The sequence below is a fragment of the Scyliorhinus torazame genome, chromosome 16 (assembly GCF_047496885.1).
Source record: "Scyliorhinus torazame isolate Kashiwa2021f chromosome 16, sScyTor2.1, whole genome shotgun sequence".
NCBI classification, from domain to species: Eukaryota; Metazoa; Chordata; class Chondrichthyes; order Carcharhiniformes; family Scyliorhinidae; genus Scyliorhinus; species Scyliorhinus torazame.
This window is the reverse complement of record NC_092722.1, coordinates 177503842-177517132: the sequence shown is the minus strand read 5'-3', so window position 1 is coordinate 177517132 and position 13291 is coordinate 177503842. Positions and strand designations below refer to the sequence as shown.

Sequence of the window (13291 nt, the reverse complement as noted above, 5' to 3'; positions counted from 1 at the left end):
ATCATCATGTAAGGTGATGTCCCCTTTAAGACCGGGCTTGGAACCCTGGGGACTCCGCCTCTGGCTCCGCCCATCTGGGAGCCATACATAAAGGGCTGCCTCATGGTCTGTGTAACAGTCAGCTCTCATCTCTAGCTCTGGCATAGTTATTAGTCTAATAAAGCCTTCTTTACAGTTTAATCTCGAAGTGTCATTATTGAGGGTACCTCACCTGTCCTATAACGTTTGCCTTTGAACTTCCCAGATACATTCATGTGGAGGATGTGGGAGTGTGTCGGTTACAGGGCGAGGCTGGCAATCCTGTGATGTTGAATTCAATAAATCTGGTCACCACTGGTCTATCAAATGCAATAATCAGGGTGGGCCCAAATCTTCTGGTCCCGCCTGCTGAAGGAACCGTCGCAGGCAGGGGCGGAGAATGGGGCAGCCAAGCAAAATGTCCGCTAACCTTGGGCAAGAACTTCTAGTCCCAGGAAAGGCAGGACAGGAATATTCCTCTCCATAAAAGTCTGTGAACCTGCCATCTCTACCAGTCTCATCTCAATGTCACCTCAAGTCCAAGCTTCTCGGGGGAACCCGTGAATCGGCAGAACTGCGCCAGATTTTATTTTCCATTCACTTGGATAATATTGTCAAGATTTCTACGTTCAAATCAATTAAAAGCAACAGGAAGACAAGGAAATGAGTCTCCAAAGAGTTTGAACTATTGTTCTGCGAACTGCGGTGGAAAGATGAACAGGCATGCTATTAATTGGCCTCCAATTCACTCCGAGCCTATCTGGAGCTGCTGGAGTACAGGCCAATTTCACCCCTGAATCCCCTATGAAGAGGCCTAGCAAATAGTATGAAGCACCGTCTCCTCAGGGGAGATAGAAATGGGAAATAAATACAAAGATCAATCTCCTATATTGCCTCTAACATTGTAAATTCTCCTAAGGTACTTGACGCAGCTTTTCCAACGCCATTAAACAAATAAAAGTTACATTATTTTTCATCTCCGCACTCACCAGATTTATTTTCCTTTCCCCTTCCTTTCTTTTATTTACACTGAACTGCAAACATTTCACATCCCATTCCCAACTCAAGTGAAGATTCTTTGTTTTAGCCCCTTGGAAAAATAATTTTCAATTCAAAATAAAGTTGTTCTCAGGATGTGGGAAAGGCTAGCAAGAATGCATTCTTTGTTTGTCCCCATAAGACATAGGAGCAAAATTAGGCCACTCGGCCCATCGAGTCTGCTCCGCCATTCAATCATGGCTGATACTTTTCTCATCCCCATTCTCCTGCCTTCTCCCCATAACCCCTGATCCCCTTATTAATCAAGAACCTATCTATCTCTGTCTTAAAGCCACTCAGTGATCTACCTCCACAGCCTTCTGCGGCAAAGTGTTCCACAAATTCACCACCCTCTGGCTGAAGAAATTCCCCCTGTTTTAAAGGATTGTCCCTTCAGTCTGAGGCTATGACCTCAGGTTCTAGTTTTTCCTATTAGTGGAAACATCCTCTCCACGTCCACTCTATCCAAGCCTCAGTATTATTATGGGCCAGGATTTAGAGAACACCAAAAGTATATCATGGAGTTCACCTGACCCACAACTTTTAATAGATTTTGGTTATGGGGAGCACAATGGCCCACTTTACAGGTGTGATGCAACAGAGAGCTAAAGTATGTTTAAAACAAAACAATGTTTATTCTATGAATCCCGTTAATATTTTATAAACGCACAGTAAACAGTTTATCAACTACCAACACACGTAACTCCACAGATACAATACTCTATAGATAACCCGTAATAACTTCCCAAACAACATCCATAAGTTAAACCCTTTTTTTAAATAAAGACAGCAGGTTTAAATGCTCTACAGAAACAGGTATTACTTTGAAATCATCAATGATCTGGAGACATTCTTTAGCCTACACAGAGAGAGATCATTACACAGCTGCTTGCTTTGAATGCAACTCTCCACCTCCGAAAACAAAACCAAAACACACTGCAGCTCCCAGCTCAAAACAAAAGTGAAAGACAGGCAGCCCAGCTCCACCCACACACTGACATCACTGCAGCTATTTGATAAACACCCATTTCTTAAAGGTACATCCACCTGACAGTATCTTGTAGGGTTCAATAAGATCCCCCCTCATCCTTTTAAACTCCCAACGGGTGCAGCCCGCGCCTCATATGACAAGCTCTTCATTCCAAGGATCATTCTTGTGAACCTCCTCTGGACCCTTTCCAAGGCCAGCACATCCTTCCTTAGGCACGGGGCCCAAAACTGCTCACAATACTCCAAATGGGGTCTGAACAGAGCCTTATACAGCCTCAGAAGTACATCCCTGGCCTTGTATTCTAGACCTCCCGACATGAATGCTAACATTGCATTTGCCTTCCTCGCTGCCGACTGAACCTGCCCTTTAACCTTAAGAGTATTTTGAACAAGGCCTCCCAAGTCCCTTTGTGCTTCTGATTTCTTAAGCCTTTTCCCATTTGGAAAATAGTCTATGCCTCTATCATTCCTACCAAAGTGCATAACCTTACATTTTTCCACATTGTATTCCATCTGCCACTTCTTTGCCCACTCTCCTAGCCTGCCTGATCCACAGTACTACCATCATCCCCTGGGAGGTTGGTGGTGGACCATTACATGAAATCACAAAACTGTTACAGCACAAAGGCGGCACGGTGGCACAGTGGATAGCACTGCTGTCTCACAGCGCCAGGGACCCGGGTTCAATTCCGGCCTTGGGTAACTGTGTGGAGTTTGCATCTTTTCCCTGTCTCTGTGTGGATTTCCTGCGGGTTTAAACTAGTATGGCAGGGGGGTGGGCACGGGAGCAATAGGTCAGAAGGTGAGAGCATTGAGGGAGAACTAGGGAATAGGGACAGTGTGGCTCTGAGGCAGAGCAGACAGGGAGAAGTTGCTGAACACAGCGGGTCTGGTGGCCTGAAGTGCATATGTTTTAATGCAAGGAGTATTACGGGTAAGGCAGATGAACTTAGAGCTTGGATTAGTACTTGGAACTATGATGTTGTTGCCATTACAGAGACCTGGTTGAGGGAAGGGCAGGATTGGCAGCTAAACGTTCCAGGATTTGGATGTTTCAGGCGGGATAGAGGGGGATGTAAAAGGGGAGGCGGAGTTGCGCTACTTGTTCGGGAGAATATCACAGCTGTACTGCGAGAGGACACCTCAGAGGGCAGTGAGGCTATATGGGTAGAGATCAGGAATAAGAAAGGTGCAGTCACAATGTTGGGGGTATACTACAGGCCTCCCAACAACCAGCGGGAGATAGAGGAGCAGATAGGTAGACAGATTTTGGAGAAGAGTAAAAACAACAGGGTTGTGGTGATGGGAGACTTCAACTTCCCCAATATTGACTGGGACTCACTTAGTGCCAGGGGCTTAGACGGGGCGGAGTTTGTAAGGAGCATCCAGGAGGGCTTCTTAAAACAATATGTAGACAGTCCAACTAGGGAAGGGGCGGTACTGGACCTGGTATTGGGGAATGAGCCCGGCCAGGTGGTAGATGTTTCAGTAGGGGAGCATTTCGGTAACAGTGACCACAATTCAGTAAGTTTTAAAGTACTGGTGGACAAGGATAAGAGTGGTCCGAGGATGAATGTGCTAAATTGGGGGAAGGCTAATTATAATAATATTAGGCGGGAACTGAAGAACATAGATTGGGGGCGGATGTTTGAGGGCAAATCAACATCTGACATGTGGGAGGCTTTCAAGTGGCAGTTGAAAGGAATACAGGACCGGCATGTTCCTGTGAGGAAGAAAGATAAATACGGCAATTTTCGGGAACCTTGGATGACGAGTGATATTGTAGGCCTCGTCAAAAAGAAAAAGGAGGCATTTGTCAGGGCTAAAAGGCTGGGAACAGACGAAGCTTGCGTGGAATATAAGGAAAGTAGGAAGGAACTTAAGCAAGGAGTCAGGAGGGCTAGAAGGGGTCACGAAAAGTCATTGGCAAATAGGGTTAAGGAAAATCCCAAGGCTTTTTACACGTACATAAAAAGCAAGAGGGTAGCCAGGGAAAGGGTTGGCCCACTGAAGGATAGGCAAGGGAATCTATGTGTGGAGCCAGAGGAAATGGGCGAGGTACTAAATGAATACTTTGCATCAGTATTCACCAAAGAGAAGGAATTGGTAGATGTTGAGTCTGGAGAAGGGGGTGTAGATAGCCTGGGTCACATTGTGATCCAAAAAGACGAGGTGTTGGGTGTCTTAAAAAATATTAAGGTAGATAAGTCCCCAGGGCCTGATGGGATCTACCCCAGAATACTGAAGGAGGCTGGAGAGGAAATTGCTGAGGCCTTGACAGAAATCTTTGGATCCTCGCTGTCTTCAGGGGATGTCCCGGAGGACTGGAGAATAGACAATGTTGTTCCTCTGTTTAAGAAGGGTAGCAAGGATAATCCCGGGAACTACAGGCCGGTGAGCCTTACTTCAGTGGTAGGGAAATTACTGGAGAGAATTCTTCGAGATAGGATCTACTCCCATTTGGAAGCAAATGGACGTATTAGTGAGAGGCAGCACGGTTTTGTGAAGGGGAGGTCGTGTCTCACTAACTTGATAGAGTTTTTCGAGGAGGTCACTAAGATGATTGATGCAGGTAGGGCAGTGGATGTTGTCTATATGGACTTCAGTAAGGCCTTTGACAAGGTCCCTCATGGTAGACTAGTACAAAAGGTGAAGTCACACGGGATCAGGGGTGAGCTGGCAAGGTGGATACAGAACTGGCTAGGCCATAGAAGGCAGAGAGTAGCAATGGAGGGATGCTTTTCTCATTGGAGGGCTGTGACCAGTGGTGTTCCACAGGGATCAGTGCTGGGACCTTTGCTCTTTGTAGTATATATAAATGATTTGGAGGAAAATGTAACTGGCCTGATTAGTAAGTTTGCAGACGACACAAAGGTTGGTGGAATTGCGGATAGCGATGAGGACTGTCGGAGGATACAGCAGGATTTAGATTGTCTGGAGACTTGGGCGGAGAGATGGCAGATGGAGTTTAATCCGGACAAATGTGAGGTAATGCATTTTGGAAGGTCTAATGCAGGTAGGGAATATACAGTGAATGGTAGAACCCTCAAGAGTATTGAAAGTCAAAGAGATCTAGGAGTACAGGTCCACAGGTCATTGAAAGGGGCAACACAGGTGGAGAAGGTAGTCAAGAAGGCATACGGCATGCTTGCCTTCATTGGCCGGGGCATTGAGTATAAGAATTGGCAAGTCATGTTGCAGCTGTATAGAACCTTAGTTAGGCCACACTTGGAGTATAGTGTTCAATTCTGGTCGCCACACTACCAGAAGGATGTGGAGGCTTTAGAGAGGGTGCAGAAGAGATTTACCAGAATGTTGCCTGGTATGGAGGGCATTAGCTATGAGGAGCGGTTGAATAAACTCGGTTTGTTCTCACTGGAACGAAGGAGGTTGAGGGGAGACCTGATAGAGGTATACAAAATTATGAGGGGCATAGACAGAGTGGATAGTCAGAGGCTTTTCCCCAGGGTAGAGGGGTCAATTACTAGGGGGCATAGGTTTAAGGTGAGAGGGGCAAGGTTTAGAGTAGATGTACTAGGCAAGTTTTTTTACGCAGAGGGTAGTGGGTGCCTGGAACTCGCTACCGGAGGAGGTGGTGGAAGCAGGGACGATAGGGACATTTAAGGGGCATCTTGACAAATACATGAATAGGATGGGAATAGAAGGATACGGACCCAGGAAGTGTAGAAGATTGTAGTTTAGTCGGGCAGCAAGGTCGGCACGGGCTTGGAGGGCCGAAGGGCCTGTTCCTGTGCTGTACATTTCTTTGTTCTTTGTTCTTTGGGTGCTTTGGTTTCCTCCCACAGTCGAAAGATGTGCAGGTTAGGTGGATTGGCCAGGCTAAATTGCCCCTTAGTGTCCAAAGATGTGTTGGTTAGATAAGGGTACGGGGTTAGGGTGGGGGAGTGGGCCTAGGTAGGGTTCTATTTCAGAGGGTCGGTGCAGGCTCAGTGGGCCAAATATCCTGTTTCTGCACTGTAGGAATTCTATGGATTCATTAGGGTCATCCTTTCTGTGACGGCTCTCCGAATGAGAACTGCTGCAATCCTTGAGCGAAGGGTGTCCTTACCCACAGTTACAAATTTCACCACTGTGGGAATGTGAATGCAGCCAGAAAGGGGAAGCTTTCCGGCCTCATGGAGGCAACTTTGGAAGAGGAAAATCAGACTCAGGCATGTGGGCCTGCTTCCTGACACCATCCTGCCTGCAGGGGATTTTCCCAGAGGTGGCTCGTTGCGGCAGCAAATTCCCCACCGTCTGCGGCAAGTCGGCAATTATGGTATTTAACAGGGCATTTGGCCTCCAGATGCGCAGAGCGACGGAGATTAGAGGGATCTCCGAATCTGCTGCTCAGCCAAGAAGTGCACATCTAATGCGAACAGGGATGTGGGTACTTAACAGCTGCTGCCAAAAGGCTGATGAGGGCTGGATGAAAATGAAGGCCCAGAGCCTGTAGGGCCATTATCGTGGGAATGGAAATCCCCTCCCGCAGGAGCGTTCAGCCATGACTGTGCCATGTTGGAGGCATGAACAGTAGCATCTGAGACCCCTCTAATCTGCCACTGGGAGAATATCTCCAAACCCATGCTGGATTCCTGGCATAGTGCGGGATCTATGAACCTCCCCTAATACTGCATCGCTAATAATATACTTGAGGGCTGATTGCCCTTTTAAATAAACGCACCCAATGTCTGAAATGTTTTAAAGCAGAGAAGACTCTGCCCAAGGTTAACAGATATGGAGATGAATCATGGAATTAATTATAGGCTCATCGAATGGTTGCAGCGCCGATGGAAACCGTTCAGCTCCTCATATATGTGCTGGTACTCTGCAAGAGTAACTCATCAAGTCCCACTCCTCTGCATTTCCTCCATAGCCCTGCAACATTTTTCTCTTCAGAAAATTACCCAACCCTCTTCTGAATTAAACCTGCCTCCACCACACCCTCAGCCAGTGCACTCCGGGTCCCAGCCACTGGTTATATTGGATAGTGTTTCCCATTGCTTCAATCAACACAAATTGGCACCGTCTCGTTCCTGCTCCTTGCAGTTGGGCTCCTCCCTATCTGCTCAGCCGCGACCCCTCATGATTTGAACTCCCAAAAAAGAGTGCAGCAGCAAGTGGGTAAATACTGGGTGTACACCGTTCTGGGGTTACCCAGTAGAATAGTGAGTACGTTACAGGTTTGGGCCTTTGTGTCTGCCATCTGACTTTCTAACCCAATAGTATTCCCCAGTGCTGTGAAGCTAATATTCTTTATTCCCAGCTGTTCCCACAGTGGAAGCCTGGACCGAGCCGAGTTGTTCACATCTGTAACCTTCCTGAGGGAAGCTGCGCTGAGAGTGACGTCATCAACCTTGGACTTCCCTTTGGAAAAGTCACCAACTACATCCTCATGAGGGCCACAAAACAGGTACGAAAATGGTTTTGGCCGCTGTGAATCACAAGCCTACCTTCCCTAATCCCCAGTAGCATAGTGCTTGTCAAGCATTCCCACAAAACCAAACAAAGGCTTAAGTTTGGAGCTAACAACATTTAGTTAGAAGTAAAGCAAATAAAACTTCATAGAATTGACAGCACAGAAAGAGGTCATTCAGTTTAAAAGTTCCGTTCCACATGAACCTCCTTCCAACCTATTTCATTCAATCCTATCAGCTTAACCCTCTATTCCTTTCCCCCTCATGTACTTATATAGCTGTACCTTAAATACAAAATGGCAAAATTTGGTTCCAACTCCATCTACAAGTTTGCTGACGATATGACCATAGTGGGCTGGATCTCGAATAACGACGTCAAAATACGGGAGGGAGATAGAGAACCTAGTGGAGTGTTGCAGCGACAACAATCTATCCCTCAATGCCAGCAAAACTGAAGAGCTGGTCATTGACTTCAGAAAGCAAAGTACTGTACACACCCCTGTCAGCATCAACGGGGCCGAGTTGGAGATGGTTAGCAGTTTCAAATTCCTAGGGGTGCACATCTCCAAAAATCTGTCTTGATCCATCCACGTCGACGCTACCACCAAGAAAGCCTATACTTCCTCAGGAAACTAAGGAAATTCGGCATGTCCACATTAACTCTTACCAACTTTTACAGATGCACCATAGAAAGCATCCTGTCTGGCTGCATCACAGCCTGGTATGGCAACTGCTCGGCCCAAGACTGCAAGAAACTTCTGAGGGTCGTGAACACAAATACCTTTGCACAGCATGAATCAAACAAAAGGTTTTACTCTTCCAGGCACAGAAACATTAACTTAAACAAACGTAAAACATTATTTCCAATCTTTACGATTACAAATATAAATGCCTTAAAACTACCTTTGTTTTCCTAACACTGGGAATTCACATGGCATAGCACATCAGCACATCAAAGCACAGAATTCTAATTCAGAGCACCACCTTCACCAGGTACAGACTGATTATCTTTGATTGTTTCGCAGGCCTTCTTGGAGATGGCATATCCTGAGGCAGCGCAGGCCATGGTGCAATTCTATCAGCAAAAGCTTCCTGCCATTAACGAGCAACAGCTACTGGTGCGCATGTCCAAACAATACAAGGAACTCAAGCTGAAGGTAAGGTTATATCGAAAGACGCGATAAGGTCATTACAAAGCAAATAGAAATAAACAGCTCAGTGGCGCAGAAGAAATTGATCAAAAACTGGTGGGCATGTGGAGATGAGCTGGCTTTTAACAGCCTGTGGATTACAGGAAGAAGAGAAGACTAAGGAAAGTCAGGAATGCTACATTTGACATCCTAAAACAGAATGAATTTCAATAGAATGTGATACGGTAGTTAGATGTTCTTGCCTGCCCTTGTTGGCTATTTTTTTGTGAAAATGAATGCTCGGAATCATGCCCCACAGCGCACCCACCTTGTTGTGAGGCCCATACCCCAATTTCACTGTCTCCCCCACATTGATGCTTGCTAGTACAGCCAGGAGACAAATCAGTGGACAATACATGAGTGGATAATGTGCCACTGGACAAGATGCCAGTGTACAACACACTACTGGTCAATGTGTGTGTACCCTCAATAACGACGCTTAGAGAGTAAAACGGTAAAGAAGACTTTAATAAGCTAAGAACTAGCCTGGTGCAGAGACGGGTGCTTACTAGGCGGCACCTTATCTATGGCTCCCAGGTGGGCGGAGCCGGAGGCGGCGTCCCCCAGGGTTCCAAGCCCAGTCTTAAAGGGGGCATCACCTTACATGATGATAAGGGTACAGTAATACAGTAACCGTTCATCACATTCACCCCCTGTTTTTTAAAAAAGGTCCAGCAGGGGTGAAGTGCCATCATAAGTCCATTCGTTTCGGCGGCCTGATCGTCCTCATCGACCTCCTCAGCTCGGGGGGTGGTGCGGCGGACACGGACATCTTAGTTGAGGGTACGTCCGGGAGCACATTGGTCGGAGCCTTGGTCCGGGTCGGGGTAGGGGATCCGGGCGCAGGGGAAATAGCTGGGGTTGGGGGGAGCGGTGCCGGCGTGGCGGGGTGTGTAGAGGGGGGGGGGGCGCTAGGGGGCGCGCGCGGTCAGTGTCCACCAACGGGGAGTGGGACCGGGGCGGGGGGGGGGGGGGGGGGGGGTGGCGGTGGGTTGGTTGTGGGTGCCGGATCCCACAGGGGAGCGTGAGGGAAAGAGCGTCTGTAGTGGGGGAACCAGCGGGTGCCAGATCCCGGAGGGAAACCATATCTTGCCTGTCGTCGGAGTACTCACGTAGGCGTAACTGGGGTAATCGGATCCTCTCGACCAGGCGGTCCGTTTTATGGCTCCTCGCCTGCCTCCGGAGAAGAACAGGTCCTGGAGCCATCAGCCAAGGTGGAAGCGAGACCCCGGAGGTGGACTTCCTGGGGAAGACAAACAATCGGCTGTGAGGGGTCTCATTTGTGGCCCTGCAGAGGAGCGACCTAATGGAGTGCAGGACGTTGGGTAGGACCTCCTGCCAGCGGGTGGTTGGGAGACTTCTCGACTGTAGGCCCAGAAGAACAGCCTTCCAAACTGTCGCGTTCTCCCATCCACCTGCCTGTTTCCCCGCGGGTTATAACTGGTCGTTCTGCTCGAGGCGATGCCTTTGCTGAGCAGATACTGACGCAGTTCATCGCTCACGAAAGATGTACCCCAGTCGCTGTGGATATAAGCGGGGAAACCAAACAGGGTGAAGATGCTGTGCAGTGCCTTTATCACAGTGGCTGAGGTCATGTCCGGGCAGGGGATTGCGAATGGGAAGCGGGAGAACTCGTCGATAACGGTGAGGAAATAGGCATTGCGGTTGGTGGACGGGAGGGGGCCCTTGAAGTCCACGCTTAGTCGCTCAAAGGGCCCCGAGGCCTTAACGAGTCGAGCCTTGTCTGGCCGGTAGAAGTGTGGTTTGCACTCCGCGCAGATCTGGCAGGCCCTGGTCATGGCCTTGACCTCCTTGGTTGAGTAAGGCAGGTTACGGGACTTGATAAAGTGGATGAGCCAGGTAACCCCCGGGTGACAGAGGTCATTGTGGATGGCTTGCAGGCGGTCCTCCTGCGCGTTGGCGCATGTGCCGCAGGACAGGGCATCTGGGGACTCGTTGAGCTCCCCTGGACGATACTTGATATCGTACATGTAGGTGGTGAGTTCGATCCTCCACCTTAAAATTTTATCGTTTTTTATTTTGCCCCGTTGTGCGTTATCGAACATAAAGGCTACCGACCGTTGGTCGGTGACGAGGGTGAACCTCCTACCGGCTAGGTAGTGCCTCCAGTGCCACACAGCCTCCACAATGGCTTGTGCCTCCTTCTCGACTGCAGAGTGCCGAATCTCGGAGGCGGTGAGGGTCCGGGAGAAGAACGCTACTGGTCTGCCTGCCTGTTGAGGGTAGCAGCCAGGGCGATGTCTGACACATCGCTCTATACCTGGAAGGGGCTAGTTTCATCCACCGCGTGCATAGCGGCCTTGATGATGTCGGCCTTGGTGCGGTTGAAGGTCGATCAGGCCTCAGCCGACAGGGGAAATATCGTGGTCTTTGTGAGTGGGCGGGCTTTGTCCGCATATTTGGGGACCCACTGGGCGTAATAGGAGAAGAGCCCCAAGCACCGTTTGAGGGCCTTGAGGCTGCGGGGGAGGGGAAGTTCCTTTAGGGGGCGCATGCGGTCGGGGTCGGGTCCTCGGACCCCGTTTTCCACGACATAGCCGAGGATGGCTAGCCGGGTTGTGTGGAAAACGCATCTTTCCTCGTTATAGGTCAGGTTGAGGACTTGGGTGGTCTGGAGGAACATTTCGAGGTTCGCGTCATGATCCTACTGGTCATGGCCGCAGCTGGTGACATTGTCCAAGTACGGGTATGTAGCCCGCAAACCGTACTGGCCCACCATTTGGTCCATCGCCCTTTGGAAGACGGAGACTCCATTTGTGACGCCGAAGGGGACCCTGAGGAAATGGAAGAGCCGGCCGGCTGCTTCGAAGTCAGTATAGGGGCGGTCTTTGGGTCGGATAGGGAGCTGGTGGTAGGCAGATTTGAGATCGCCCTTGGAAAATACCCGATATTGAGCGATCCGATTTACCATTTCTGCTATGCGAGGAAGGGGGTATGCATCGAGCTGCGTGAAGTGGTTTATGGTCTGGCTATAATCCACGACCATTCGTTTCTTTTCCCCGGACCGAACTACCACCACTTGTGCTCTCCAGGGGCTGTTGCTAGCCTCGATGACCCCCTCTCCCAGCAAACGCTGGACCTCTGACTTGATAAAAGTCATGTCTTGGGCACTGTACCGTCGGCTCCTGGTGGCGACGGGCTTACAGTCGGGGGTGAGCGAATAGAGAGGGGGGTGCGACTTTCAGTGACGCAAGGCTGCATACCGTGAGGGGGGGCAAGGGTCCACTGAACTTCAGTGTCAGGCTTCGGTGGCCGCACTGGAGATCCAGTCTGAGCAGCAGGGGGGGCGCAGAGGTGAGGGAGGATATACAGTTTTAAACGGGTGTATTCGGCGCCCTGGATCGAGAGATCCGCAATACAGTACCCCTTGATTTGTACCGAGTGGGACCCGGATGCGAGGGCTATGGTTTGGGACGCGGGATGGGTGCACAAGGAGCAGCGCCTTACCGTTTCTGGATGAATAAAGCTCTCCGTGCTCCCGGAGTCGGAAAGGCATGGAGTGTCGCGCCCGTTAACCTGGACCTTCATCATCGAGTTCTGCAGATATTTTTGCCGCGTTTGGTCGAGGGTAATCGCTCCCACTCGCGGGTAGTCCGAGTCCTCAGCCGAGTCGGATTCGTGAAATGGCCGCCGCCGTCGGTCGCACGTGTCGGGTCGAGAAGATGGCCGCCCCCATGATTCGCACAAGGCGGATGGCGTGTCAGAAGGGGGCGTGTTGGGTCGATGCGCAGCAGCATTGTGAGGCTTGCGGGCCTGTGAGCCTGATTTTCAGGCCTGCTGTTCTTTGTGTTTCTGGCCCTTGGGCCTGGCCAGTCAGACCCTCGCAAAATGCCCCTTTTTCCCGCAGTCGCTGCAGATGGCGGAGCGGGCTGGGCAGCGTGGGCGTGGATGCTGGCCCTGCCCGCAGAAGTAGCACGGTGTGCCCCCGGTCTGGGCGGGGCGCAGGCCCGTAATGTGGCCGAGTCTGGGGAAGTCCGAGGGGGGCTCGCAGGGTCCGTGGAGTACGTGCCCAAAGTATGTCGGGCCACTTCCAGCGAGGAGGCGAGCAATAGCATTGCCTGGAGATCTTTTGCCCTGTTTTTGAGTAACCGCTGCCGGATGTAGGTCGAGCGGATGCCGGACACGAAAGCGTCTCTGATGTGCAGGTTCATATGGACTTCCCCCGTCACATCCTGATGGTGACAGTCCCCGGCGAGTGCAGTGAGTTTTTCGACAAATTCGTCTAGTGATTCCCCCGAGCGCTGCCGGCAGGTAGAGAGCAGATGCCGGGCATGTACCTCGTTGATGGATTTGACAAACCACTTGCGTACCAACTCGACCGCCTCTTCGTAGGTAGTCGCCTTTTCGAGCGTGGTGGAGATTCTGTGACTCACCGGGCGTGGAGTAGGCGCAGCTTGCGTGGCCCCAGGATGGGAGTCTCTGAGGAGTCCAGATAGGCCTCGAAGCATCGGAGCCAGTATTTAAAATTTTATTTTGCCTCCGGTGTCTGTGCTTCCAGATTGAGCTTCTCTGGTTTTAGGCCTGCGTCCATCCTGGTGTAGTTTAGCTTATTAAATTGGTGTACCCTCAATAACGACGCTTAGAGAGTAAAACGGTAAAGAAGGCTTCTATAAGCTA

General features: G+C 50.1%; 1 protein-coding gene across 1 annotated transcript in view; it reads left to right on the top strand.

The window, feature by feature from the left end:
• rbm20 (RNA binding motif protein 20) overlaps positions 1 to 13291 on the top strand; it is a 274255-nt gene that overhangs the window by 192526 nt on the left and 68438 nt on the right. The window contains 2 exon segments of the mRNA XM_072479520.1: positions 7313 to 7459; positions 8489 to 8620. Coding sequence (XP_072335621.1) covers positions 7313 to 7459; positions 8489 to 8620 — 279 coding nt within the window.